This window comes from Bolinopsis microptera, chromosome 7 (assembly GCF_026151205.1).
Source record: "Bolinopsis microptera isolate Bmic1 chromosome 7, MBARI_Bmic_1.0, whole genome shotgun sequence".
NCBI classification, from domain to species: domain Eukaryota; kingdom Metazoa; phylum Ctenophora; class Tentaculata; order Lobata; family Bolinopsidae; genus Bolinopsis; species Bolinopsis microptera.
The window spans coordinates 9923287-9948642 of NC_087078.1; the positions used below are offsets into that span (position 1 = coordinate 9923287).

At 38.6% G+C, this 25356-nt stretch overlaps 4 protein-coding genes across 5 annotated transcripts in view; all 4 read left to right on the plus strand.

The window, feature by feature from the left end:
• Positions 1-35: 35 nt before the first annotated feature.
• Positions 36-3516, plus strand: LOC134817773 (phosphopentomutase-like). 2 transcript variants are annotated; one of them, XM_063827097.1, is made up of 3 exons: positions 36-122; positions 189-774; positions 948-3516. In XM_063827097.1, exons 2-3 carry the CDS (start codon positions 425-427, stop codon positions 2419-2421), a joined length of 1824 nt encoding a protein of 607 aa, XP_063683167.1. In that variant the 5' UTR covers positions 36-122; positions 189-424; the 3' UTR covers positions 2422-3516. The 2 variants fall into 2 exon arrangements, with proteins under 2 accessions (XP_063683167.1, XP_063683166.1); XM_063827096.1 differs by lacking the exon at positions 36-122 and having other exon boundaries at positions 152-774.
• A 4767-nt stretch (positions 3517-8283) lies between these two features.
• LOC134817868 (zinc finger protein 687b-like) lies at positions 8284-17493 on the plus strand. Its single transcript, XM_063827220.1, has 8 exons — positions 8284-8358; positions 10173-10240; positions 14721-14907; positions 15009-15162; positions 15326-15472; positions 15794-15847; positions 15992-16093; positions 16399-17493. Exons 2-8 carry the CDS (start codon positions 10183-10185, stop codon positions 16510-16512), a joined length of 816 nt encoding a protein of 271 aa, XP_063683290.1. The 5' UTR covers positions 8284-8358; positions 10173-10182; the 3' UTR covers positions 16513-17493.
• A 59-nt stretch (positions 17494-17552) lies between these two features.
• LOC134817854 (lisH domain-containing protein ARMC9-like) lies at positions 17553-24619 on the plus strand. The gene is made up of 14 exons (XM_063827200.1): positions 17553-17648; positions 18127-18258; positions 18834-19044; positions 19356-19512; positions 19788-19988; positions 20158-20259; positions 20479-20651; positions 21498-21642; positions 21881-22029; positions 22310-22427; positions 22663-22831; positions 23007-23193; positions 23481-23498; positions 23566-24619. The coding sequence occupies exons 1-14, from the start codon at positions 17560-17562 to the stop codon at positions 23830-23832; spliced, it is 2118 nt and encodes a 705-aa protein (XP_063683270.1). The 5' UTR covers positions 17553-17559; the 3' UTR covers positions 23833-24619.
• Positions 24620-24781: 162 nt separating this feature from the next.
• The window catches only part of LOC134817856 (WD repeat-containing protein 13-like), an 88313-nt gene continuing 87738 nt past the window's right edge, over positions 24782-25356 (plus strand). Inside the window, exons 1-2 of the mRNA XM_063827202.1 lie at positions 24782-24993; positions 25184-25240. Of these exons, the coding sequence (XP_063683272.1) occupies positions 24926-24993; positions 25184-25240 (125 nt within the window). The 5' untranslated portion in view covers positions 24782-24925. The remainder of the gene's footprint in view (positions 24994-25183; positions 25241-25356) is intronic.

Consider the following 25356-nt stretch of genomic DNA (forward strand, 5'->3'; position numbering starts at 1 on the left):
AGTTTTTTTTTCTTGTTTGGAATTTTCTGCAGTGATAAGGTTTGTGATTTGGTTGTGTCGTGCATTGTAAACAGGGTGTTTCAAAAAGAATTCCCAGTTTTAAAATGTTGTGCTTTGGTTGTGTCGTGCATTGTAAACAGAGTGTTTCAAAAAGAAATCCCAGTTTTAAAATCTTGTGCTTTGTTTAGGTACATTAGGAGTAAGATTTTTTAAGATAAATAATTAAAAAGAATTGGATTTGGAGTTTAAAACTTATCTTACTTAAAAAATGCAAAGATTTGAACCGGGTGTCATTATCGTAATTCAATAATTTCAATTAAAATATTACAATATCATCTTACCCTTTTATGAACTGTAATACTTACATACCAACACACCTTTAAAATCTTATCTACCTAACAATTCTAATTTATCTAGGGATAGTATGCAAGATCTCATCGTCAAGGATATTGACATTAAAACAGGCTCCAGTAAACTGGATGAGGAGATACAAAGCTGGCTAAATATAGACAAGAATGAGAGTACCTGTGCAGCCCTCTTGGGCATGGTCAAAGAGAGAAAACACACAGAGCTTGAAGCTTTGTTAACGAAAAGAATGGCATTCGGAACTGCTGGACTGAGAGCTAGGATGGGACCCGGATATTCCTGTATGAATGATGTGACAGTGATCCAAACATCTCAGGGGTTTGCTAAATATCTGCTGGAAGTGCAGGAGTCTCTTGTCAGAGAGAATGGTGTTGCTATAGGGTTTGATGCTCGACACAACTCGTCAAGGTGAGTCTTTAGTGTTAACACGACGATAATAATATTATTGGTAATAAATACGTTGATAATCTAAATTAAAGTTATTTATAAAACTCTCTAATGCCTAGGATTTAGTTCAGTGCTTGTAAATATTGTGTCCAACCATTTAATTGTGATAGCCAACTAAAGTTATTTTATATCAGGTTTGCTAAGTTGGCTGCCGTTGCTATGGTCCGTCTCGGAATTCCCGTCCACCTCTTCTCTGACATCACTCCCACCCCATTCCTAGCTTATGCAGTTCGTAGATACAAAACAGCAGCTGGAATAATGGTCACAGCATCTCACAACCCCAAGGAAGACAATGGTTACAAAGTTTTCTGGTCGAACGGAGCCCAGATCATTCCACCCCACGATAGAAACATTGCACATCATATCTTAGAGAACCTTGAGATTCAACCTGACGCTTGGAATGTTGATATGTTGGGCACATCTAAACTTAGGAGTGACCCCTACGATGACATCTACAGTAACTACTACAAAGATGTTGAAAGCTATGCGGTTGATGACAAAAACACTCTCAAGTCCTCCAAATTAAAGTTTACTTACACCCCCATGCATGGTGTTGGACAGAAGTTCATGGAGAAATCATTTGAAGTTTTCGGGTTAAATCCATTCGTGTCAGTCCTGGAACAATGCAAACCCGATCCGAACTTCCCCACGGTAGCATTCCCAAACCCTGAAGAGGGTAAAAGTGCTCTAGATCTAGCAATGAAAGCAGCTGATGCTAATAATTCCAGTGTTATCATAGCTAATGATCCCGATGCTGATAGATTGGCTTGTGCGGAACGATCACCGTCCGGCTCCTGGTATGTTTTCAATGGCAATGAGTTAGGTGCAATAATGGGTACAATTGCATACGAGAACTTTAAATCCACTCACCCTAATTTTCCTAATGAGAAACTTTACATGGTTGCCAGTACCGTTTCTTCCAAATTCCTAAGGTCCATGAGTCAAAAGGAAGGATTCCTGTTTGAAGATTGCCTAACAGGGTTCAAGTGGATGGCAAACTACGCTCTCCGCAAAATGGAGGAGGGCTACACGTGCCTGTTCGGGTACGAAGAAAGTATTGGGTACATGTACGGGACTAATGTCATGGATAAAGATGGTATCTCAGCAGGCTCAGTACTTGCTGCCTACACTTCCAAACTCTACGACAGCGGCAGTTCTCTGTCTCAGTTCCTCCAGTCTCTCTACACTAAATACGGATACCACATCTCCAATGATTCTTACTATCTCTGTTTTGACCCTCCAACTATAGTGACCATGTTCGAAGCTCTGAGAGACAAGGGGTATCCGACCCACTGTGGTAAGTACAAGATAGTAGGTATCAGAGACGTTACAACTGGTTATGATAGCAGTTTCGAGGACAAGAAGTCCATCCTACCCACGGATCCCAGTGGGCAGATGCTGACCTTTACCTTTGACAACGGCTGTGTGGGGACTCTACGTGCATCTGGAACGGAGCCAAAGATAAAGTATTACACTGAGATTATAAGTCCTTCTGGTTCGGAGCAGAGTAAGAAGGTACTGGCTGAGCAACTGCTTGATCTTAAGAACACTTTGATAGAGACATTCCTGCAGCCTGGCAAATACGGCTTAACTCCCAAACCTGGATAGAGGACAAGATATCTTTTAGTATTTTAAAAAGCTTGTTAATAGCCGCGCTAGTTATTGGCTTTGTAAGCTACTAAAATAATGATTTGATTGATTATGGACCTTAAATTAAGAGATGATTTTATCAGAGTACATTCAATTTCAAGTGGAACGGGTTCAGGTAGAAACTGGCATATTTTTTTTGTGAACAATCCAACATCTACAACGAACTAGCATTTTTGTTTGTAATTATCTATAATTAATTCCTTAAATCTTAATCATTATTTCCTCTTAGATGCATTGTTATTTCATACCTAATATTATGTCTTGTGAATGACGAATTCCTAAAATTAAATCGATTTTTGAATGTAACGCTGTAAATAAAGCAAACTAGGTGCATTGAGATTATCTCAATGATTAAGAACTAAAATTTGATTTTTCCTTGATTGATGCTAGACTTAATTTGCTTTTTGCTTCTGTTCAATGTAACCTACCAACCATTTTGTTTTCTTCTGATGCTTTGGTTGTCCTCCACAAATTCCGGGTTCCGCTTTAAGTAGAGATTTTTATGGATTTTATCTTTGGGAATGATATGACACGTGTATTGTGTAACACGTGTCAAAGATGTCAAACAAAATTTGTTTGATATTTGAAATAGGATGGTAGCTTGACCGAAAAGTGTTGTTGACAGAAATTCATTCGTAATGAATGGTGATAATTGTTAGATCTGGTATTTGATATTGAAAGTAGCTAATAGTAACGATAGACTTTAATTATTTGGGTTCAGTTATTTATGAAAATTTATTTAGAAATCATTGTTTGAAAATGTTCCAGGACTGTATAATCAGTCCAGTGAGCTGCTAGAACAGCTGCTATCATAATTAGCAAATTTACAGAATCTCCTATGTAGATTATTATATTTATAAAATAGAACATTTGTATGATCGTATAGATAACATGTGTAGTAACGTATGGTGACTAATGTCTAATAGGTAATAGCTAGGAGTAGTATCAATAAAATTAAGTTTAGAATTGATTCGCATCCTCTGATTTTGCTTCACTGATTTTGTACATCATGATTACAGATATAATAAACATTATATTTTTGCGGTTGTAAAATCAGAGTATTACTGTTTTAAAAAAAAAGAATTGGCAATTCGGTAATGTGGCAACGCACGGTTAACGCACGGTTAAGGCACGGTTAAAGCACAGTTAAGGCACGGTTAAGGCACAAGGGTTACATAAGGCACGGTTGAGGCACGGTCTCTTAAGGCACGGTTAACGCACATGCGTTAACCGTGCCTTAAGTGACCGTGCGTTAACCGTGCGTTGCCACATTACCGAATTTCCTATTTTCAAAATTACAGAAATTCTGTAAATTCCTACCAATATAAAGGATTGTCATTAAAATAAGCAAACATTACGGCGAAACTCTCCCCTAACCTTTAATTAAGAAGTTAATAAATTAACTATCAATTATAACTTAGTGAACGATAATTCTTTTATGGATTTAACTTAGGTCAACGTTGAGACCTTTCACCTACCCATCGTTAAATTCAGTCTGTTGAACACGACTTATCTGAATAAAATGCTTTTCTAAATAAAATGCTGCTGTCACTATTTCTTTCCAATGTGCAAATTGGCGATGTAACAAACCTTAGTTCCTGAAATTAACAATCCCCCCCAGCATGGAAACTTATTACAGACTGATATGGGATGGAGGAGTTAAAATAGTGTTGACAGTTGGTGCTGTAGTAGTAGCAGCGTTTCTACTGTTGAAGAAGAAGAAGGAGGAGGAGGTTCCGCTTTACAAAATAGATTCAGTGCTCCTTCAGTTCATGGAGCACTTGGGTGATGGCTACAACTTCACGCATATATCAATATGGGCAACAGACCAGACAAGAGTGATGGCTGAGCATAAAGCTTTGATAGCACGTGGTACTGTTAACGTGAATGACAGTGAAAAGCATGCTTTCTTTATTGCTCAGTTCAATGACTGTGATTTCATCCCAAGAGATATTGAGTGTATCGATACAAATAATACTGTGGGACTGGGAGAATCCAAACCATTCGTAGCTCTATTCACTGGTGACAAGAAGATCGCAGCATTGAGCATTACGCCATCTCACTTATCTAATGTATGGGTCAGCCAATCAATGAGCGGAGTGGTAGATCATAAAAATGGAGCTAAGAAATTTGTATACAAAGATAAACTTTTGGTCAGTACCGAATTCAAAGAAGAAGAATGGACTTTGATGAATAAACCAATGAAACTGAGAGAACTGAATACCTGTATTTACAAAACTTCGTGTTCTGGTAGAAAGTACGATGTGGACAACAACAATTCTCAACACTTTGTGAGTGAGCTGTGGAAATGTCTTGTGACTTCTAATGAGAGGTAAGCTTAATATTTTAATATGAGAGTTGTCCGTGCGTGTTACTATCTAAATTCATGATATTTGCAGTACATAAGTATTAAAATATAAAATCCCTTTTTTCAACGGAATATTATTGGTTTATATTTACATATATATTATAAAATACACTTGCCGGAAAGAATTTTCTGTTTTGGCAAAAATTGTTTATTTTTGCTTTGGCTACATTATTTTGAGTTATTAGGACAACGGCGAATGAACATGGTTCGACCACCCGAAAATATACACAAAATAAACAGACCTGCGAATGTTCATTAGTCGACCCCCATTTATTTTGTTCTAATCGAATTTCTGTTTTGCTTTATTTATGGGCGACCGTGGGTTGCTCCATTCGTGTTGCTCACGATGAGCTTAAACGTTTTGATTGAAAAATTTAATGAAGTAGCAGAAAATAATACCAGTTTCAACGGTTTCGTATTGACAAAGAAAATATAAATTATCGAGAGAATACAAATTCTAGTGGATCTCGTGCACTTCTTTCGGTCTGCATCCCTTCTTACTTCTGACGTTTTGAACCCGATTACAACGTATATGTCTCGTTATTTTCCGATTCGTGCAGTCTAGGAATTCTTCGTCTAAGTATTCCAGACATATACAGGTTGCTCTTCTCACCTTCGTTAAGAAACTGGCACAGACTGCCCTCTTCTCCAACAGAAGTGCCTTCTCGTCCTGGAGAAGGCTCTTGGCCTTTACAGAGTAGCAGAGTGATAACATCATTATCATGAGAAGGATCTGGAACTTAGAAGCCATGTCTACCTTTAATATTATAAAGTTATAATGTGAAAGAATATTAGTCTAATGTAGTATGTATCCAACTTTTATAGTAGAACAGGAATAGATATTGAAAAGTGTAACAGATGCTTAAAATATGCAGTATTTGAAAGTAACACATCGCTTTTAGCTATTCGTCCCAGAATTTGTTCGTTTTTGCAATTTAAAAACGGCGATAAAAGCAAGAAAAATTCTGTTCTACTTAACCTACTTTATAATTACTCAAGAGTGACGAAGGACTTTCCTCGTGGACCCTTGTGATTCAAGAATACTAAGGATATGAACCCCCCACAAATAATAAACAGTATAGAGTTTATGAAATGTTGAAAACATTCACAATACCTTAATCAGCCTTGGCAGCTTCTTAAATACGAAATAATTTCTTAACAATCCTACGTGGCGACTGATTTGAAAACAGTAACTACTGAGAACCATCTGCAACAATTGTTTCGGAGAAACACTATTGTTAGTCCCGCCCATGTTAATTTAACTGCACAATGTTCAGTGTTACGGATTAGTGATTTCAAATTGAACATACCGGCTAGTCGTCTCATATTCGAATCTAAAATCCATTTTGAGCCACATGTCGCTACGAAGTGTAATTATCAATACAGTGAAGCCATTTTGTTCTCATTTGGATTCAGAATGACATTTTCTCTACAGCATGAGAGAATTACACAATCCCATTTAGATCTGCGACAGTTTGGGTGTGTCTACCTTAATGGATACGCTCCAGCAATGTTCAAGTTTTCAAAGCGTTAAGAACTGAAGGTGTGAAATAATTTACAGAGGGGCTAATTTACTGTCGACTCCTAAATGAGACACTTTCTCTTCTGTGATCTGGTATTATTGTTACTGTACAACTGGATTTTTCACGATTTAGAGTCCTCAGTCCTCAGACTTCAAGACAAGATGTGAAATAGCATGAGGGAGGCCACTAAACATGATCAAGGGTCCGGGCAGTCTGAGAAGGGGAAGTTTAACATGCAATTATTGTAGTTATCTGGACCATCGCAAAATTGGAATGTTTCTTTGTATCATGGAAAAAAGAGAAATTTGTTGGGAAATTTTATTTTAGTGATGGTTGGCGAAATAGTGTACAGAAGCACAACCTTGTTGCAACATGAAATAGTGTACAGAAGCACAACCTTGTTGCAACATGAAATAGTGTACAGAAGCACAACCTTGTTGCAACATGAAATAGTGTACAGAAGCACAACCTTGTTGCAACATGAAATTCCTACTATCTTACAGTATAGAATTATAGTAGGAATATTGTCTTTTAGAAAATGCGTGTCTAAAATAAGAATTCTAGTCAATGGTGCGGATAAGAAGACGTGATGATTCGGTAATAACGCACATAATAACAAGTCGTTGACAAGTATTATGTAATAATGCTGTGTTGTACTTGTACGTGATGTTGTAATGGAAGAGATCGAAATTAGAATTATTTGAATGAAGGAGTAAGATTATGAGGTATTTCGCAATAATTTCTGGATACAAATGTTTAAATATATTTAATAAATGTTTAAATATATTAATAGTTTAAATATATTTTTTTAAAATTTTTTTTTTTAATAGTTTAAATATATTTTTAACGAACATTTTTGTCCCTAGCAGTTGTCAAAGAAGCAGTGAGTAACCAGTTTCACTAAAGTATGGACTATGGAGGAAGAAGAGTGGTGATCGTTATGATGGTTTGTCGGACAAGTGGAGAGGATACAATACCGGGCAAGCTCTGTGATTGGTTGACATGGCACCACGTGCAGGGGCTTAGCTCTGTGATTAGTTGACATGGCACCACGTGCAGGGGCTTAGCTCTGTGATTGGTTGACATGGCACCACGTGCAGGGGCTTAGCTCTGTGATTGGTTGACATGGCACCACGTGCAGGGGCTTAGCTCTGTGATTGGTTGCCTTGGAGACACGTGGTCTGCTGGACTTAAGCTGGGGATACAATGTTAGGTGAGTTTGCCAAGTAGGCTGGTATTATGTTTTGCTTATCACCTAAGTGGAGTCACTTGACATCGTGATATTGTGTCACGTGTTATTATCATGTGCTACACGTGCAGTGATCAAACGAAATATAACGTTATTTTTAGAAAACAATCTGAAATGATATTTAAGAATCTTATTTGGGTTCCACGGAAAATTAGAATTAAATCTTTAGGGATTCATTAATTACAAGTGCCCATATATTTAATTTAATATTTATTTTCCGTCAACAAGTTTATATGGACTCAATATCCCAATCTCCCACGAGCTCAGCCCGCTATCAATTTAGTAATTAGCAACGTGTAGTGGGGGTAGAAATGGTAACCCTGCATAAAATACCCAGTAATTATATCTCCCGAATCGATAAGCTCTGATCACGTGATATCTGTACCTGCTCTGATTGGTTGCCATGACATCACGTGCAGGGGCTAAGCTCTGTGATTGGTTGCCTTGGAGACACGTGACCGTGAAAACGGCCACTGATTGGCTGTGTAACGTGAGAGGTGACTGCGTGATCAGTGATAAGGGAGAGATAAGAGCGTTATCTGGTTGTAAATGTGAGAATGTTTATGTGTGTACCTGTTTTATCCTTGTCTTTATTTCTCTTGTACTGTTTGTGTGATATTATTCTTGTAGTTGTAGCATCAGGGTTGTTGGTTTAAGTTTGAAGGTTTACCAAACATGTTATCTTACATTCAGTTATTAGATTGCCTCCTTCTCCGACGTGTTCGTCAAAACACGAACCTCTGCCAATTTCCAAAGTATGCATATTTTTGTGGATTAATTGTTGTATAAATACCAGAGCAGTTGATTCTTTTGATTCTGCACTGAGATGACTTGATGTACTGTTTTCATTTAGCAGTTGAGTCGAGTACGGCTTCACTTGTAACAGTGCCAAACTCAATAATAATTGCATAAATGAGTCATGTTACGTTTTAGGAGCCTATTAGTTTTATACAAGGTTAATTTGAGGGGATTGTTCAGTGTTAACTCTATTACTTACCTAAATGTGTGATAAATGAATAAACCACTGATTTGCACGAAACATGATCTGGAATTGCACGGTATGATCTTGAAAATATGCTAATTAGGGTGTAATTCATAATTAAACCTCCCATTTAGAAATATTTCTGCATAATTCATATCACCATTTTTCTCGTTTGACCTGTTATTCAATCGTTGGAATTTTAGGTTTAAACTTGAAAAAAACTGGGACGAGAATTTAATTTAATTTTCTAATCTCCTATTGCTAAGTGTGTTGAATAGCAATGGAAACTGGCAGTTTTGCTTATCAGTTCCATGTCATTTAATTGTGGAAATCAGTTTACCACTTCTTATCAGTCACGAGGAAGCTGTGCTGAACCAAAAACCCATGCGTTTAAATTCATTGATAACAAATGAAAATGTCCCGGCACTGTTCCTACTTAAATTTGATAAGTTCGGTGAAGCGGCAACTTCTTTTTCGGAAAATGAGCCAGCTCTTTTTACTTCAAATTTGTGCTTCTGTCAAGGAAACTAGTGTTGAATACTGAACCCACTCATTTTGAAAGGCATCATTAATATCGTGGTAACAAATCAAGGACTCCAATAACCAAAATGAACACTGAATGAGAGTACAGTTACTCCGCACACACGCACACACACACACACACGCACAAACACACGTGGATAATGTTCTGACAGGTAAAGTATGTAATAATATTTTGTAGTGTGTGACAGGATTTAACATGTGGACATGGGCCGGAAGTGCGTTATATACCAGAGTGTACATTAGTACCATCATGTAGTTATTAGTGAACCTCGTGGTGGATGTGTACACGTACACGTGACGTCATTGTGAACATGACGTCATTATACATGTGACGTTATCGTACACGTGACGTCATTGTAAATATGACGTCATTATACATGTGACGTTATGGTGCACGTGACATCATTGTTGAGTTCATAACCACAGCATTAATCCACTTTTAATCGTATTTTTTAGAGTAAGTTTATGTAAGGAGAAATTGTTGGAAACTTTATATGTGCCATTCCTTATCGAAATAAGCGAGAGAATCACCAATCAGATGTCAGTAGAAGGATCATGATTAATCACTCTACACGTGACTATCACATGACTTACTTGAACACGTTCTCTAGCTGGCCCTGAGGGACTATTCAAAACCCTAACCCTCTACTCTGAGCCTAACCCTAACCCTAACCCAATCCCTAACTGAAGCATATGCTAAAACCCTTACCCTAAATACCCTAACGAGAAAATACCAACTTCCTCATATGGTAATTTCACGTGATCGAAACAGTTTTTCGCCGATAACTCGTCAGGGGAGAATTTTAACCATATGTCATGTGAAGTGTCCAAAATACATCGATTCGTGTTAGGTTTTAAGGGGCCCCTTAGAAAAATCTCGAAGTTCGAGTGTTGAGTGATTTAGTACGCTCGTCAATCGGACCCCCCGGGGTCCCTCCCCCGACCGAAAAAGTGATTACATAATATGTGAACGACCCCTATGTTGATATTCTACGAACTTGACAGTAAGAACATAACCATAGCTGTAATTATATCCGTTTCTAGGCAACGAGAAATGGAACAATTCGACAACTTGATCCAGGGTGTTTACGATCTGCTAATGAACTATGGACGTAAGTGCTTTTTCTTGATATAAAATAGTACAATAATTGTGTTCTACCATGACAACATGTCAAAATTTGCTAAAAATCACACCAGAATTAAACCGCCTGATTTTACGCCGTTTAACTTCGAAAATTGAAGAAGTTGTGTTATATTTTTCTCTGTAATTGGCACCAATTCCTTTTGGTTCTATTTGTTCCTATGCGAAAAGTATCCATCGAGTATAGTAGTACATTCATCGCATCGGCTGCTTGTAACTTGTCCTCATAATATAAACTTGTACGTAAGTTGTCGAGCGTATAAAATTTGTTATGCATGTCTGCGCGCGCCTCGTTCACGGAGGGCGCGATGACAGAATCTTGGGACATATTTTTCTAGTCACGTGACTTTCTTCCCGCGCACTGCTGTTTTCGTTACCATGTGTCGGTTAAGTTGTAGATCGAGACTAGTTGAGCTGGTTTGTTCATTGTTGGTGGACCAAACTAAATAAGGCCCCTTCCAGCCATTGCCACTGCGAATTTAACCTAAAACCTGCCCAGTTAATAGCGAAGACTGCGAAATTACCACTCCTGCCTAGTAATCTAATTTACCCTGTCCAGATCAGCAGTATATTACACTAAATCCGCAGGTTTTCTCTTAATTTTTTATGTCAAAACCTGCCTAATTAACTAGTGATCCTGCATCAACAGCGCAGGTATTTGTTATTTGGCAGGTTTTCTATTAACTTGGCAGGATTTGCTATAAAATTATCAATCCTTTCCGGATGGATTACGGCAGTGATAAAGTTAAATCGGCAGGTTTTCCATTAACTTGGCAGGATTTTTTATAAAATTATCAATCCTTGCCGGATAGATTACGGCAGTGATAAAGTTAAATCGGCAGGTTTTCCATTAACTTTGCAGGATTTGTTATAAAATTATCAATCCATGCCAAATAGATTACAATGCTATAATCTTATTATGGCAGCGTTAAATTTATAAATTGGCAGGTTTCTTTTATCTTTCTTTTAAGTTCTTAAGTTATTTGGAATTTTGCTTATTTGGCACCAAAACTAAAAGTCAATAAAACCGAGTTGATTAGCGCAGTCAAGAAATTGGCCGGAGTTGATAAAAAGCTGACAACCATGGCACTGAATCTCCAAATGAGAGGTATAGTACGCTATATACTTATATAGTACGGTACCGCAACAATTGACCCCCTCCCCCCCCCCCCCCCCCCCTCCGACAAATGACCCCCTGATGCAATCTACCCCCGACAATTGACCCCCCATGTAATTACACTGGGGTCAATTCAGGGTCAGGGTTAGGGTCAGGGTTAGGGTCAGGGTTAGGGTCAGGGTTAGGGTCAGGGTTAGGGTCAGGGTTAGGGTTAGGGTTAGGGTTAGGGTTAGGGTTAGGGTCAGGGTCAGGGTTAGGGTCAGGGTTAGGGTCAGGGTTAGGGTTACTGGGTAACACGACTCCTGTCAGCGACATCTGTCCGACAGCGACATCTGTCCGACTCAGGGTACCAGAAAAAACGACATTTGTCCGAAATTGTGATCTGATTTCAATACAACACATTTCCAATTAGAGACGTGATCTGAACTGTTAATTTGAATACGTAACATTGCCAATTTGAGATATGATCTGAGCCATAGTGTACTACTAGTTTATTTTCGACCTAGGCAGGCAGGCATGAAGCAACTGCGTTGTGAATGGCGAGCTCGTAGTCCATGAGAATGTATTGTGGTTGGTAGCCCCAAGGCCTCAGAAGCCCAGGTGTCTATCTCCTCGAACATGTTGCGGTAGAGGGTCGTCGATTTTCCAGGAATGAGTCCTTAGAAGAGGGGGAGGTGCCAGCCGTCAGGGAAGAGTCCGTGGACTGTGAAGAGCTGATGGAAGAGATTAGGTGCGGATTTGAAGGTACCGTTGGGCGTTGACTACGCAATGCTCCGCGTCCACCATATGATCTGCGTTCTTAGGAGTCCCCCAAAGGAATGATCGACGAGTCTGTTCGTCCCATCCAGAGCATCATTGGACTGTTGTCGGTAGAGAGGATTTAGTTTGCAGGAATGGATAGCGTTTCCAGATCTCTCGGGTCTGTTTGCTGCAGATCTGGGTCTGTTTACTGAAGATTGGTTGCCATTGTGGATTGCGATAACTGATCTCCATACGGCTGCTATCCTATATGTACTCATGTAGGCTGTGTCCTGTGATGTGATCGACAGCTTGTTAATGTACGGCTAGCACAATCCTGTCCTTAAATAGTCAATCACGTATCGATGGATCAGATCTCAATGGATCAAATCAGCATTCGAACAATGGGAGCAACGTCACGAAATTACCCGTGAGTTTGTGAAATACGAATGTGAACCGAAATTACAATATGATCCGAAATTCGGACAGATGTCGCCAAAAACGACTCCTGTCCGACAGCGAAATCTGTCCGAAATCCCCAATTCGGCTGTCGGACAGATGTCGCCCAATCGGGTTACTGTTAGGGTTAGTATAATAAATATATTTGTTTGGTCAATTGTCGGGGGGGGGGGGGGGGGGGTCAATTTTCAAGTATTGTATCACTTGCACCGTTTAGCTCCACGTGGTTTCTTAAGCTTAAATACTTAACTGTCCTGTCAAGATAAAGTAAATCACTATCACCTCTCATTCTTAATAAGTTAGTAAGCAAGCATCTGTTCGTTTTAAAACAGTCACCTCCCAATTTAGCAAGTTCTTACATCTATATTACAGTCTACACCCTTCAATAATGAGATAATATGTTTGGCCGGTAGAGGGTCCGCAGTAGTCCCATTACAGCATTACCTCATTACCTTAGCATTGCTGTACAGTGTACAACTACTATAAGAGTATAAGATATACATCCTTCACCAAAACTGGTTTGTCCGCTTTCTATTACTAATTTTCCGCTGAAAGTGCCACATCAGTGATCAATTAATATTGGTAAATAGCAATAATTTGAGTTATAGGTTGACCTCCCACTTAGAGCATATGTGGGAGGTCAACCTATAAATTATAGTACGAGCTATTTCCAATTCGTGAATACGAATTTCGATTAAGGTCCAACTTATTAAGTGTCACTTTAACGTGTGACAAATTTCCGATCAAATATCTCATAATCTGAAAATAACTGCATATTTAGAACTATTATATTAATTGTAATTGAAGATTCTTTCAGAATCACTTCATTCACTAAATCTTACAATGTGAACAATGAACAGGTAGAGGCACTGCAACTGAAAAAGTGCTGTCCTCACTACTTAAGAACATAGCAATCTAATCTAAAAATGGCAACCTAAGAACTGAAGTTAAGCAAACAGTTATTTTCCAATAATCGGTTTTTAAACCGATTATTTTTTATACTCAAACTTATACTCAAACTTATCATAGACCCCGTGTTGGTAACAGTGGATAATATGCAGTGGCGAAACGTACCTAAGAGGCCGCAGCTGCACCCCCCCCCCCATCCCCTTCCGCATAGCAGGGGTTGCCGGAGTGTCGGGCGGTCGTTTCGCCACTGACTAGTGACTGCATGTATAAAAGTATAAACTATAGAGCCATGTAGGCATGTATCATTCTGTACTTCTGTAGCTTTGCACAAACCAAGTCTCAGTCCTACACCCTACCTAGTAATAAGGTTATACGATCATTACAGTATTCCACATTGTACACTCAAATTATCCAAAACCCCTGCCAATATAGGTTTAATCACGCCACAAGTTGATTCAAATTATCTCAACTTACGCAGGATTTGCGTTAAATCTGCAGCATTCGACTTTATATTTAACGGAAAACCTGCCAAAATAGAGCAAACCTGCCGAGAGTAGGTGAAAGGTGAGGCAGGTTTTGTGTTAATTTTGCAGGCTTTTCTATAAATCAACAACTCGATTAAATAATTACGTGAGATAAATCTCTGCACGAATACGATAAATAGGCAGGTTTTCGGTTAATTTTGCAGGAATCATTTTAAGACTTCAAATTGATTATCAGTCTTAATGTAAAACCTGCCAAATTAGGTGGCAGGTGGCAATGGCTGGAAGGGGCCTTAAATAGTGAATATATAGGAAGCAGTTCTGCCTGACTGCATCAGTAATGATGTAATGACCGGTAATGAGCGCTTCCCAAACACACAAGGATATATCTTGTGTTCTTGGCTAGTATATATGAAACATTTGACACGGAGTTGTGGTGTGAGCTATGTGCCTCGCCGGGCTAAAGTAGTGAATGTCCTTGCTGTACGGCAAGTTAAACAAGGAACTGAAACTACTAGGTTCCGTACAGGCTCAACTCTACACCCATGTCAATGTGTTCATATGTAAGCCTCTTGATTATATATTGGAATAACATCTTATGTACTTGCCCCCGTTTATAGTAAATTCGGATGAAGTTGGATTTTAGAAGTGTGTGCAATCGGGTCAAATGTCACGGTAATTGAGCATTTCGTACACTACACAAAAGATTTATCACAGGAACGGTTTTAATCATAAAATTCCCACAGCAACAAACGAAAGTGGACCATTTCCTGTCCTGGACAATGTTCTGACAAGTAGCCAGATTATCAGACTCCGGTTGAAAGCACCTGGATTATTACTCATGCCATCTGATGAAAAACCATTGAAGAGAGACTTCGAGGAGGATGGAAGTGACCAACTTGCTGCAAAGAAGATCAAAATATCTGCTGCCGGGTACATCTTTAACCAGACTTTTATATTTTTATGTTTATTATCTATTGATTTTCGCAGTACATATTGGAAAACGAGTACTGTTTACCCTTACATCTTTTCAGAACAATGGGTGTAAACACTACCCCGCCTCTTACACCCGGACCAGACCTAGAGGAAGCTGCTCCAGGACCCAGTACAACTTACAGCTCATCTTCTGGACGTGCTTCTACCATCTCACCCCCCTTCAAGCAGACACAGAGAGAACGAACACCAATAGTGAGTTGATAAACAGCACTCATGTCCAGTAGTGTATAATTATATAGCCAGACGTACACATCATAAAGTAATTGTACTCTGTGATCACAGAAACCCATAGAATAAATATGTTCGTTCGTTAACCTATTTAACATAAAAAAGTGTAAACTGAACCCTGTGCTAGGAGGAGTACAGACTACGACCACAGTTCAGGAAGTGTAGCAAGTGTAATGTTATGTTTGGAAGTAACGAACAGTTGGCAGTACACATCTCCACCGCTCACAGGAACCAGCAGACCTGGAACTGTATCGCTCATCAGACCTGCCCCATGGTAAGAGGAATAGAGAGGGGGGGGGGGGAGGTGGTAACTGTATCGCTCATCAGACCTGCCCCATGGTAAGAGGAATAGAGGGGGGGGGGGGTGGGAACTGTATCGCTCATCAGACCTGCCCCATGGTAAGAGGAATAGAGGGGGGGGGGGGGGGGCGGGGGAGCAATACCATTAGTTCTGTTATCATTGCAAGAAAAATGTCAAGATTTTGTAGATGTTATAGCCTATATAGGGGAATATCATATGATATGTTTACAATTTACATCACAGGCTTTCTTGTTTGAGGCTGTTTTGGTAAATATTAACAGCTAAACTGTCCAGGTGTTTATGGAGGTGCGGAATCTAAAGACGCATGTGTACGAGATCCATATAAAGGTAAACATGTACAGTTTACAGCACTTTAGATGCTCCCTTTATTATATTGTGAACCATATCTGGAAGAAGAGATTTACATTTACTATAATTGTATAAAACTTGATTTATTTATGTTAATATAATATTATATATTTATCTATTTAGGAGTGTCCGGTGTGCAAGTGTACGTTTGAGGAGTCCTCGCTCGCTAAACACATAATATGCACCCACGCTGAGCTCACCACGTGTCCTATCTGTGCTAACCAGGTATTTATTAAACATTAGATTTATTAATTCATCAATAAATTTATTTTTAAATTTTACTGATAGCACCCCAACCATTGGGTTTATAACCCTAGCCCATAGTTCTAATTGTCGGGACTCGTCCATTCATTACTTCAGTTGCTATCGGAAATCAATCTATACTCGAAATGTCTAGTAGTCAATAATCGATTTAACTTCAAACCTATCTTGCTTCAAAAATTGTAGAGAATACGAATTTACTAAAACACATTTTAAGTTGGCAACCTAAAAATAGAACAGATTTCCTCAAGTCTCAAACTTTCCTCCAGTACTCGGAACAACACGCACTGATGGTTCACGTGAAGACACAACACGATCTGCCCTCCTACCGACTCAGAACCGAGTCTACTCTCAGTGTCAAGTCCGAGACTACTTCTCCTTAAACTAGCCTACACTCAAGTCCCAGACAACTTGAACTCTTTGACCCTTCTCCGGGATGTTACGTGGAAATACTCCTCTTCATAGGTCCTGTTGGGACTTAATGTTCTTGGGCGCCCATTCAGAATGACAGTTTTAACTTTATATGTGGTAGTCGTTACTGATTGCTCGTTAGGTGGCAGAAATATCACACCGGCCAGTTAAAGATTGATATGTCTACTCTCAAGTGAAGTTAATCATGTTTTTACATTGCAGATGACTAACGGTATCTGCCTGATAATTACGAATTTGTTTTGGTATCAATTTTTTACGGTATTTTAGCAGTAGTATTATACATCGTGAGGGATTTTATGCAATTTCATGTTAAAACGTTGAACGCGGTAGCCCTAAATAATAAAACACTGCTTTTGATGCTATTTTGTTTAAGATGTTCGAATTTGCAGTTATAATGTTGTTGTGGTTGTTACACCGATGTTATACATGGTTTTATTGAGATAGATGCTATTAATGATAAGTTGCTATTCGTTTTGCTGAAATAATGCTGAATGTGAATGTTAAATGCGAATTGACAAGTTCTTGTATTAATAAAAATTTTGTACGTCTAATGCTAAAAAAGCTAGTTGCTCTCACATATTATGTGGTAAATATTAAAAATAACATACAGTAACCTCTCTAAACCCATTTATAAACCGCGGCAATAACAACAACATTTAATAACGGGAGGTAACTGATATTCCTGTTGTTATTTTAAGAGATCACTGAAAGTTTCCCCCTCCCCGTTCCTTAAATATATTTCATAGCTCTGTTTCTCCGTCCTAATCAAGGAGTCAGCTTTCAGCGATTAAACTAACTTAACCAAGAACTGAGAATACTAAGACTATTGAACGGGAAATCCGTCAGGAGAACTGGAGAATGCACTATTTCCCCCCGTTTTAATTCCCCAATGTTTCTCCCTTGTTTATATTCATTGCAATCCACTGCTCCTCATCTTAGTGTTTAACTTGTATCAAAACACAATCTGACTTGTTAACCTACAACCAGGAGGATGCACCATGTCTACACCGAACAGCGGATCCAACAAACTAACTTCTCAGATATTCGGGCTCATTAAACAGTACCTGGAGCATTTCAACTTTTCTAGGTAAATTGTGTAATACGATGTATTGTTTTTACAGATTAGACCAATTTCCTATCCGTTACTCGTTAACTGTGAAAACTGAACAATTCATGTTATTAATACCGCAAAAGCGCTGTTTGCAAGAAAAGGAATATAAGTTCGACCATTTTTGTTCGAAGTGTCAAGTTTCAGTTGCTTTACAATGCAAGCTGACAAACGTATATTTTATCACTTCTACTACGTGCCTTATCGGCACAAATAACACCACTGATATTAGGGGTCGTTCACATAATATTACGTAATCATTTTTTGGAACATTTTTACCCCCCCCCCCCCCCCCTCTGAAATCAGTTTTACACATAGCTATTGTGTCAAAATTACACTAGCGTAATCAATAATCATTCGGAAACCCCCCCCCCCCCCCCCTCAGCTGATTACGTAATATGTGAACGACCCCTTACAGTAGTAAAATAACTCCCACTCACTCTCACTGCATCACCAGGACACTAGAAACTCTAAAGATAGATGTTAACAATGCGGGACACACCTTCTCCGAACCCACCAAACACAAGGACAACTCCACCAACTCTCTCCAGGCTGATCTTCATCTCAACGAGCTGATCCTCATGTTCAGGTAACTAGGTAACTAGGTAACTAGGTAACTAGGTAACTAGGTAACTAGGTAACTAGGTAACTAGGTAACTAGGTAACTAGGTAACTAGGTAACTAGGTAACTGGGTAACTAGGTAACTGGGTAACTAGGTAACTAGGTAACTATGCAACTAGGTAACTAGGCAACTAGGTAACTAGGTAACTAGGTAACTAGGTAACTAGGTAACTAGGTAACTAGGTAACTAGGTAACTAGGTAACTGGGTAACTAGGTAACTGGGTAACTAGGTAACTAGGTAACTATGCAACTAGGTAACTAGGCAACTAGGTAACTAGGTAACTAGGTAACTAGGTAACTAGGTAACTACTATTAGGCTGATAATGATTTTAATTGTGTCAGTTTTACCGTGTTAGGTTTACCGATCTTCGTTGTAGACTTATCAGATCTTTAGGATGTTTATTGTTAACTACTTCAGATTTATGTAAAGTTCGATAATAATAGTGTTTAACAACTGACAACGGATGGCGACTAAGACAAAAGAGCAGCTGCAGACCTTTTAATAATCATGACACAATTATTCAAATTATTCAAATTTCAGTAACGGTGAAACTGAAGAGTTCCTGACAAACTTCTCCCGTCTGGTCCCCAAAGAAGTGCAACTTCTCGATAAAACCTGCATCTTGTTGCTATTCGAGCTGAACCTCTACTTCATGACGTATCCCCTGAGGGGGAACCCAAACATTAACCAGTTCAGACTGCAACACCGCAATTTTGTGCAGTATCTGGAGGAAATAGCTGCTCATAATGAGGTAATTTAATGAAAATAATTGAATAATGAGGTAATTTAATGAAAATAATTGAATACTGTGTTGGTGGTAATTTTTTAATAATTTGTAATTAGGACTGTTATGAGGCTGGGAGAAAACAAAAGTTACGTGAACTGTTCATAATATGATTTAAGGTTACAAGATTCACAGATTTCCCGATGAGTTGGCTGAATTGCTTTAACAACTTCAACATTTTTTCAATTTTATTACAGTAGTATCCGATTTCACCTATTAGCTTATTTAACTAGAATATATAAGTCAATTAAAACTAAATCATATTACTATCCCATCAGATAATAGTGAATTCAGCACACGCTCGGTTCCTTTGTCTCGGCCTCGCCTCAATCTCCCAGCACCCACTGGATAACTTCATGATTAAGGAGCTGTTGAACCCTGCCTGGGGACGCAGTCTTAAAGAAAGGGTCACTGCTTTTCTCAAAACAGTCCTTCCTCAGGTACAGTTTTAGTGTTGATTAAGTGTAATTATATTGCGGACAAATAAAATATATAAAATATAAAATATCAGTGTTATCGTTTTCAAAGTTTCAACTGCTGAGCCAGGTACTGGAGTTTTCATTGTAGGTTTTCATGAGGTTCTGTATCAATATCATTATTGGAGCTGAGAAGTTGACAGCGGAAATTATCATAGTTCATTATCCTAATTAATTATCCTAATTAATTATCCTAATTAATTATCATAATTTATTATCCTAATCTCTTATTACCTCAGCAAGGAGCACCACTTCTAGAGGTGCTGGTAGAGAAAACAAACAAACAAACAGACAAACACACAGACAAGAGATTACAGCAGCTGGAAGCTAAGTGTATCCAGTATAAGAGCATGTTTGCTAAGCAACAGAAAGAGTATTATAATGTTTTGGCAGTTGCTACTGAGCTGGTTGAGAGTTTGGAGAACGCGATTCTAGGTACAACCAATTATGTCACCATAATATGAGATAAATGTCTGAACTTTTACGACATATTTTTAACCCGAAATTCTTCACAACTATCCAAAATTCGAGGGGATATATCTTACTGAAACTTTCTGAAGAATAGAATATTCTCTGAAAGATTTGCAATTTCTCCTGACCCCAGGGAAGGGGGTAGACCCGAGTACAATTGAGCGAGTTTGTATCCAACTGTTCCAACAACAAGACGTCTCAGCTTCTATACATCACCTTGACTTTACTCGCCCTGGTAAGAACTGACATGTAGTTTACCCACTTATTCTCTACTAAGCCCCCCCCCCCCTAACGGTGAAATATTTCAACCTTTCAAAGCACAACCCTAACTTTCTGTGGTCAATGTAACCCCGGTTACCTTTCATTCAATTACCTTTTATTCATAAATGTTCAATCTAGCTCAACTTTTGTAATTTAAAGGAATATCCATCTCATAATCTTATACTTCTCACAGGTACGGCGTCCAACATGTTGAGACAAAGCATGGTGATGGAGACACGGAAGCTGGAGACACGTAAACAGGAGACCCAGGAGGAACAGTTCGAGACAGTTGCTGTGTTGGATATGCCCAAGATAAAGGAGGTCCTGTGTGGAGGGGATGATGTTGAGGCGGGGTATCTGTTGCAGGTAATTTAATTTCTTATTAACGTGCTTATAAACGTGCTTATAAACATGCTTATAGACGTGCTTATTAACGTGCTTATTAACGTGCTTATAAACGTGCTTATAAACGTGCTTATAAACATGCTTATAAACATGCTTATAAACATGCTTATTAACGTGCTTATTAACATGCTTATAGAAGTGCTTATTAACGTGCTTATAAACGTGCTTATAAACGTGCTTATAAATGTGCTTATAAACGTGCTTATAAACGTGCTTATAAATGTGCTTATAAACGTGCTTATTAACGTGCTTATAAACGTGCTTATTTAACATGCTTATAGACGTGCTTATAAACGTGCTTATAAACGTGCTTATAAACGTGCTTATAAACGTGCTTATAAATGTGCTTATAAACGTGCTTATTAACGTGCTTATAAACGTGCTTATAAACGTACTTATTAACGTGCTTATTAACGTGCTTATAAACGTGCTTATAAACGTGCTTATTAACGTGCTTATAAACGTTCTTATAAACATGCTTATAAACATGCTTATTAACGTGCTTATTAACGTGCTTATAAACGTGCTTATTAACATGCTTATTAACATGCTTATTAACGTGCTTATTAACGTGCTTATAAACGTGCTTATAAACGTGCTTATAAACGTGCTTATAAACATGCTTATTAACGTGCTTATAAACATGCTTATAAACGTGCTTATAAACGTGCTTATAAACACGCTTATAAACACGCTTATTAACGTGCTTATAAACTTGCTTATAAACTTGCTTATAAACGTGCTTATTAATGTGCATATTAACGTGCTTATTAAACACTGCGTCCTAATACACCCCTATCTGTGCAGGCAGTGAGGTGGCGGATAACCAAATCTAGTACTGACTCTGAGAGAGAGACCTTACTGTCACAGTGTGTTAGAGAAGATTTGTTTGGTAAAGATGACTCTAACTATTCTATAAGGATACTCGACTCTTTTATCTCAGCTGATGCCGGTCAGTTTAGATCCTGTAAATGTGGGAATATCTAAGATTTAGTTTACCGAACAAATCAGAATGTTTCAAAGTTAACAGTTCTGAGTTCTGAATGATATATTAATACATCATTTATTAATATTGAATATTCGAGATTTTTATTTACTATTAAAACAAGTCTTTACTGTTATATTATATCGGATTAACTCCTTCCCGCCATATATTTCCAATTATAAGCCACACTCCTCTCTCTCCACAGAAATGTCCCTAACAGAGAACTTCACCCGTCTAATCCATTGTTTCTGTGCACTGAGTGAGGGCTGTGTCTACCTCTCCGCCCACACACCTCTCATTTCACATCTCATCTTATCTCTGACGTCATCAACACAGGATGACGTCATCAGACAGGTTTATTGTTAATTAATTATCAATTAATATTGGTGTAATAATAATATTGTTGTATAATAATATAATGTTCATTAGTGTTTTGATAGTCGATTAATGCTCCCTGTGACCCTGTGAATGTATATTATCGGGAGCTATAATGACGAATGTGCTGTTTCAAATTAAGTTTCAATAATCACTGTACCAGGTGGTGCTAACTAAGTTTCAATAATCACTGTACCAGGTAATATACCAGTCAATATACATTATATATTTTATACATTGTACATTTTATACATTCCAGGTGGTGCTGGGTGCTCTCCAGACGCTGAGTTTAACCCGGGCAGTCCAAAGTCACATGTTGAGTACACCTGACATGATGACATGGCTTCTTACACTGCTATCAGACCCTGATGAACTGAGTTAGTCAGATGCAGTGTTCTATCAGTTTCTATCAATATCTGGCTGATATATACAGCAGTGGTTCCTACTGAACCTGCATTTTGTAGGAAATTTATAGCTTACTAAGCAATGGAGCTGATAGTAAACCGGGACAGCAACTGGGTAGCTCGAATGACAAAATTGTAATCGCGACAAAACAAATCGGTCTGAATTCAAAATTAAAACGACCTCTGTGATAATGACACATTTGTCCAGGTGAATACACACTACACCACACCTCAGCACTACTAATGAACCTATGTCTGAGGACTAGAGGTCGAATATTCCTCTCCGAGAACACTTCTCTCCTCTTCACTGTAGTGGAGGGGCTGATGGAACATGAGGCCGGTCTTGTTAGGGAGTATGTTAACGGAGTGCTGTTCAGGTACGGGAGTGTGCTTTATATTATTATACAATATACAATATAATATATGCCTTCATTCATCATGTTCAAGTTTCTACAACCTTATAAAAATGGTTAATATACTACTTTCCGCTGCCCGATTTATCATGTGTTACCACGCCACTATAAAAGTGTGACTCCAGCCCTATATTTTCAGCGCACTGAACATGAAAACTGTCCGAGAGAAGGCTCGAGAAGTAGGACTGGAGGAGTCTATAAAGCTGCTGATAGAGATATCACCCTCAGAGACCTCTACACAGTTACAGTACTGTTTAGATCAGATGTGTAACCCTGCTAGCGAGGGTGATCCTACTGTGGGGGACAGTGAGGATGAGGAGGAAGAGGTGAGTGGGGCTATTTATGGTTATTTATGAGGTTATTTTTGTTATTTATTAGGTTATCTTGGTAATTTATTTATTAGCTATTTCACTGTTACACTACAGTTTGGAAGATAATGTTTTTAAAATCGGCAGTTTTATAATTTTCTGTTCTAACATCAAATTTAATTCCAAATAGAATAATCTGATAATTTTGAAAAGTCAACATGTTAATATCGATGCACAAGCATGTCACAGTTGACTGTGTTGAGTTTCAATGTTTGTAGAACTTAATCACACAATATACCTACCAGGTAGTAGAAGACAACCTAAACTCCCTAACACAATATACCTACCAGGTAGTAACAGACTAGAACTTCCCTAACACAATTCCCCTAGGACTCCCTAACCATGGACCTCCAGCTACCCGAGTCCCTGGAACTACGACCTGTACAGGGAGAGGAGCTGCTCTGTTCCCGGTACTTGACAGACATCAACTCAAGGTGCACCAACCTGCTGAGAGTCTGGTTATTAACCCGGAGCAGAACATGGTGGCTGGAGGAGACAGGAGACAGACGCCCCAGAAAGCGGGGGCTCAGAGGGGAGAGCCCCCTGAAGAAGCTGGACCCCGGAAGAGAACCCCTAAATCACCTAGCCCGGTGGTAGGTCCTGATAGTGTGCCAGGTTTAGGACCTAACAGCGTGCCAGGTTTAGGACCTAACAGTGTACCAGGTCAGGGAGAAGGAGGGGCTGCTTTGAGACAATCTCAACTAGGCCCAGCAACCAGACCCAGTATTAGACAGAGTGGAGATCAGTTCATTAGGAACCCTGATGAGAGGCCTATCAAACCTGCAGCTAGGACTGGGGACCCTTTTCAGTGAAGTGTAGATTATGATATACTCATCATTGTACAATGGTAGTGGGTTTAGTGCCTCAGGGCAATTATTTACGTAGTCTCAGTAATGCCCCAAAGTATGTACATACCAAATCTTCCTGCAGTTTACATTAACTATAGATAGTTTTGCTGATGCATTGTTTTACACGTGAAATTATCACAGAATCAATAATATATTATGTACAGAGTGTCAGAGTTAAAGGTACCAATGTAATGTTCATTTTTATTATATATTATAATAACTTTATAATACGTTAGTTTGTAACATTCCTTATCACAAATATGTACAGTATAAACCAGAGTATTTTAACACTTTAAATTATGTCAGTTGGTATCCAAAATCAGAGTTGGCCCAGTCGCCATAACAACTGCTAAATTACTATTAACTGAATTAGTATTTATTAGTAGTTATTATTATTAATTAATATTATTAATAATGTAATATGTTTGCTGTGATTAGTGATTTATTATATAACATGATCAGTATTTTAGGCGGGTCCTGTATTTTAAAGTATGTTGAATTTATGCTGTATTAAAGTGTCTATAGATTGTTACTGCTGTTATATAATCTCTGGGACTGTTACTATGAGTGATCTGAGGTGGTTGTTTAATATTTGGGTAAATTAAACTTAATGAATTTGCTAATCTATGGCATCGAAATCATGTCAAGAATGCAAATCTACTCGATATAGGCAAATATTTTAACATCAACACAACATCATCTAGAAACGTTCTGCAATGTTAACATACCTCCCTGGATAGCTCTCTTAAAGTCTTAACTCTCCCAAACACAAACAAACAAACAAACAAACACACGAACACACGTACACACGTACAACCGAGCGAGCAAACAGGAGGGTAGATATGACTATCCCTTCAGTGAGCCTCACTGAGCAACAGAACATACAGCAGATCCTCGCTCTGGATGCTAGGTACAATTGTTATTCTTCCAGATTGTCGATATGTGACGTCATGGTGATTGTGACGTCATAGTGATTGTGACGTCATAGTGATTGGGTAAAAATGGGAATGTTATTTTTTTCCCCGGGTAAATCAAATTCAAAGTAAACATGTTTGTTAAGTAATGATAAACTACCTTTGTAATGCCTGTAATCCCACTAGGTACAACAACAATCGGAACACAGCACCTCACACCAAGACATTGTACATGAGACGCAGGTAATTCTACTCAAACACAACTATATTGTCCAGCTGAACATCGTACACCCTTTGAACATCCTCGATTCTCAAAAATGGCGAGCTGAAGGCCAGTCTTACAGGTTCTAATCGGACGT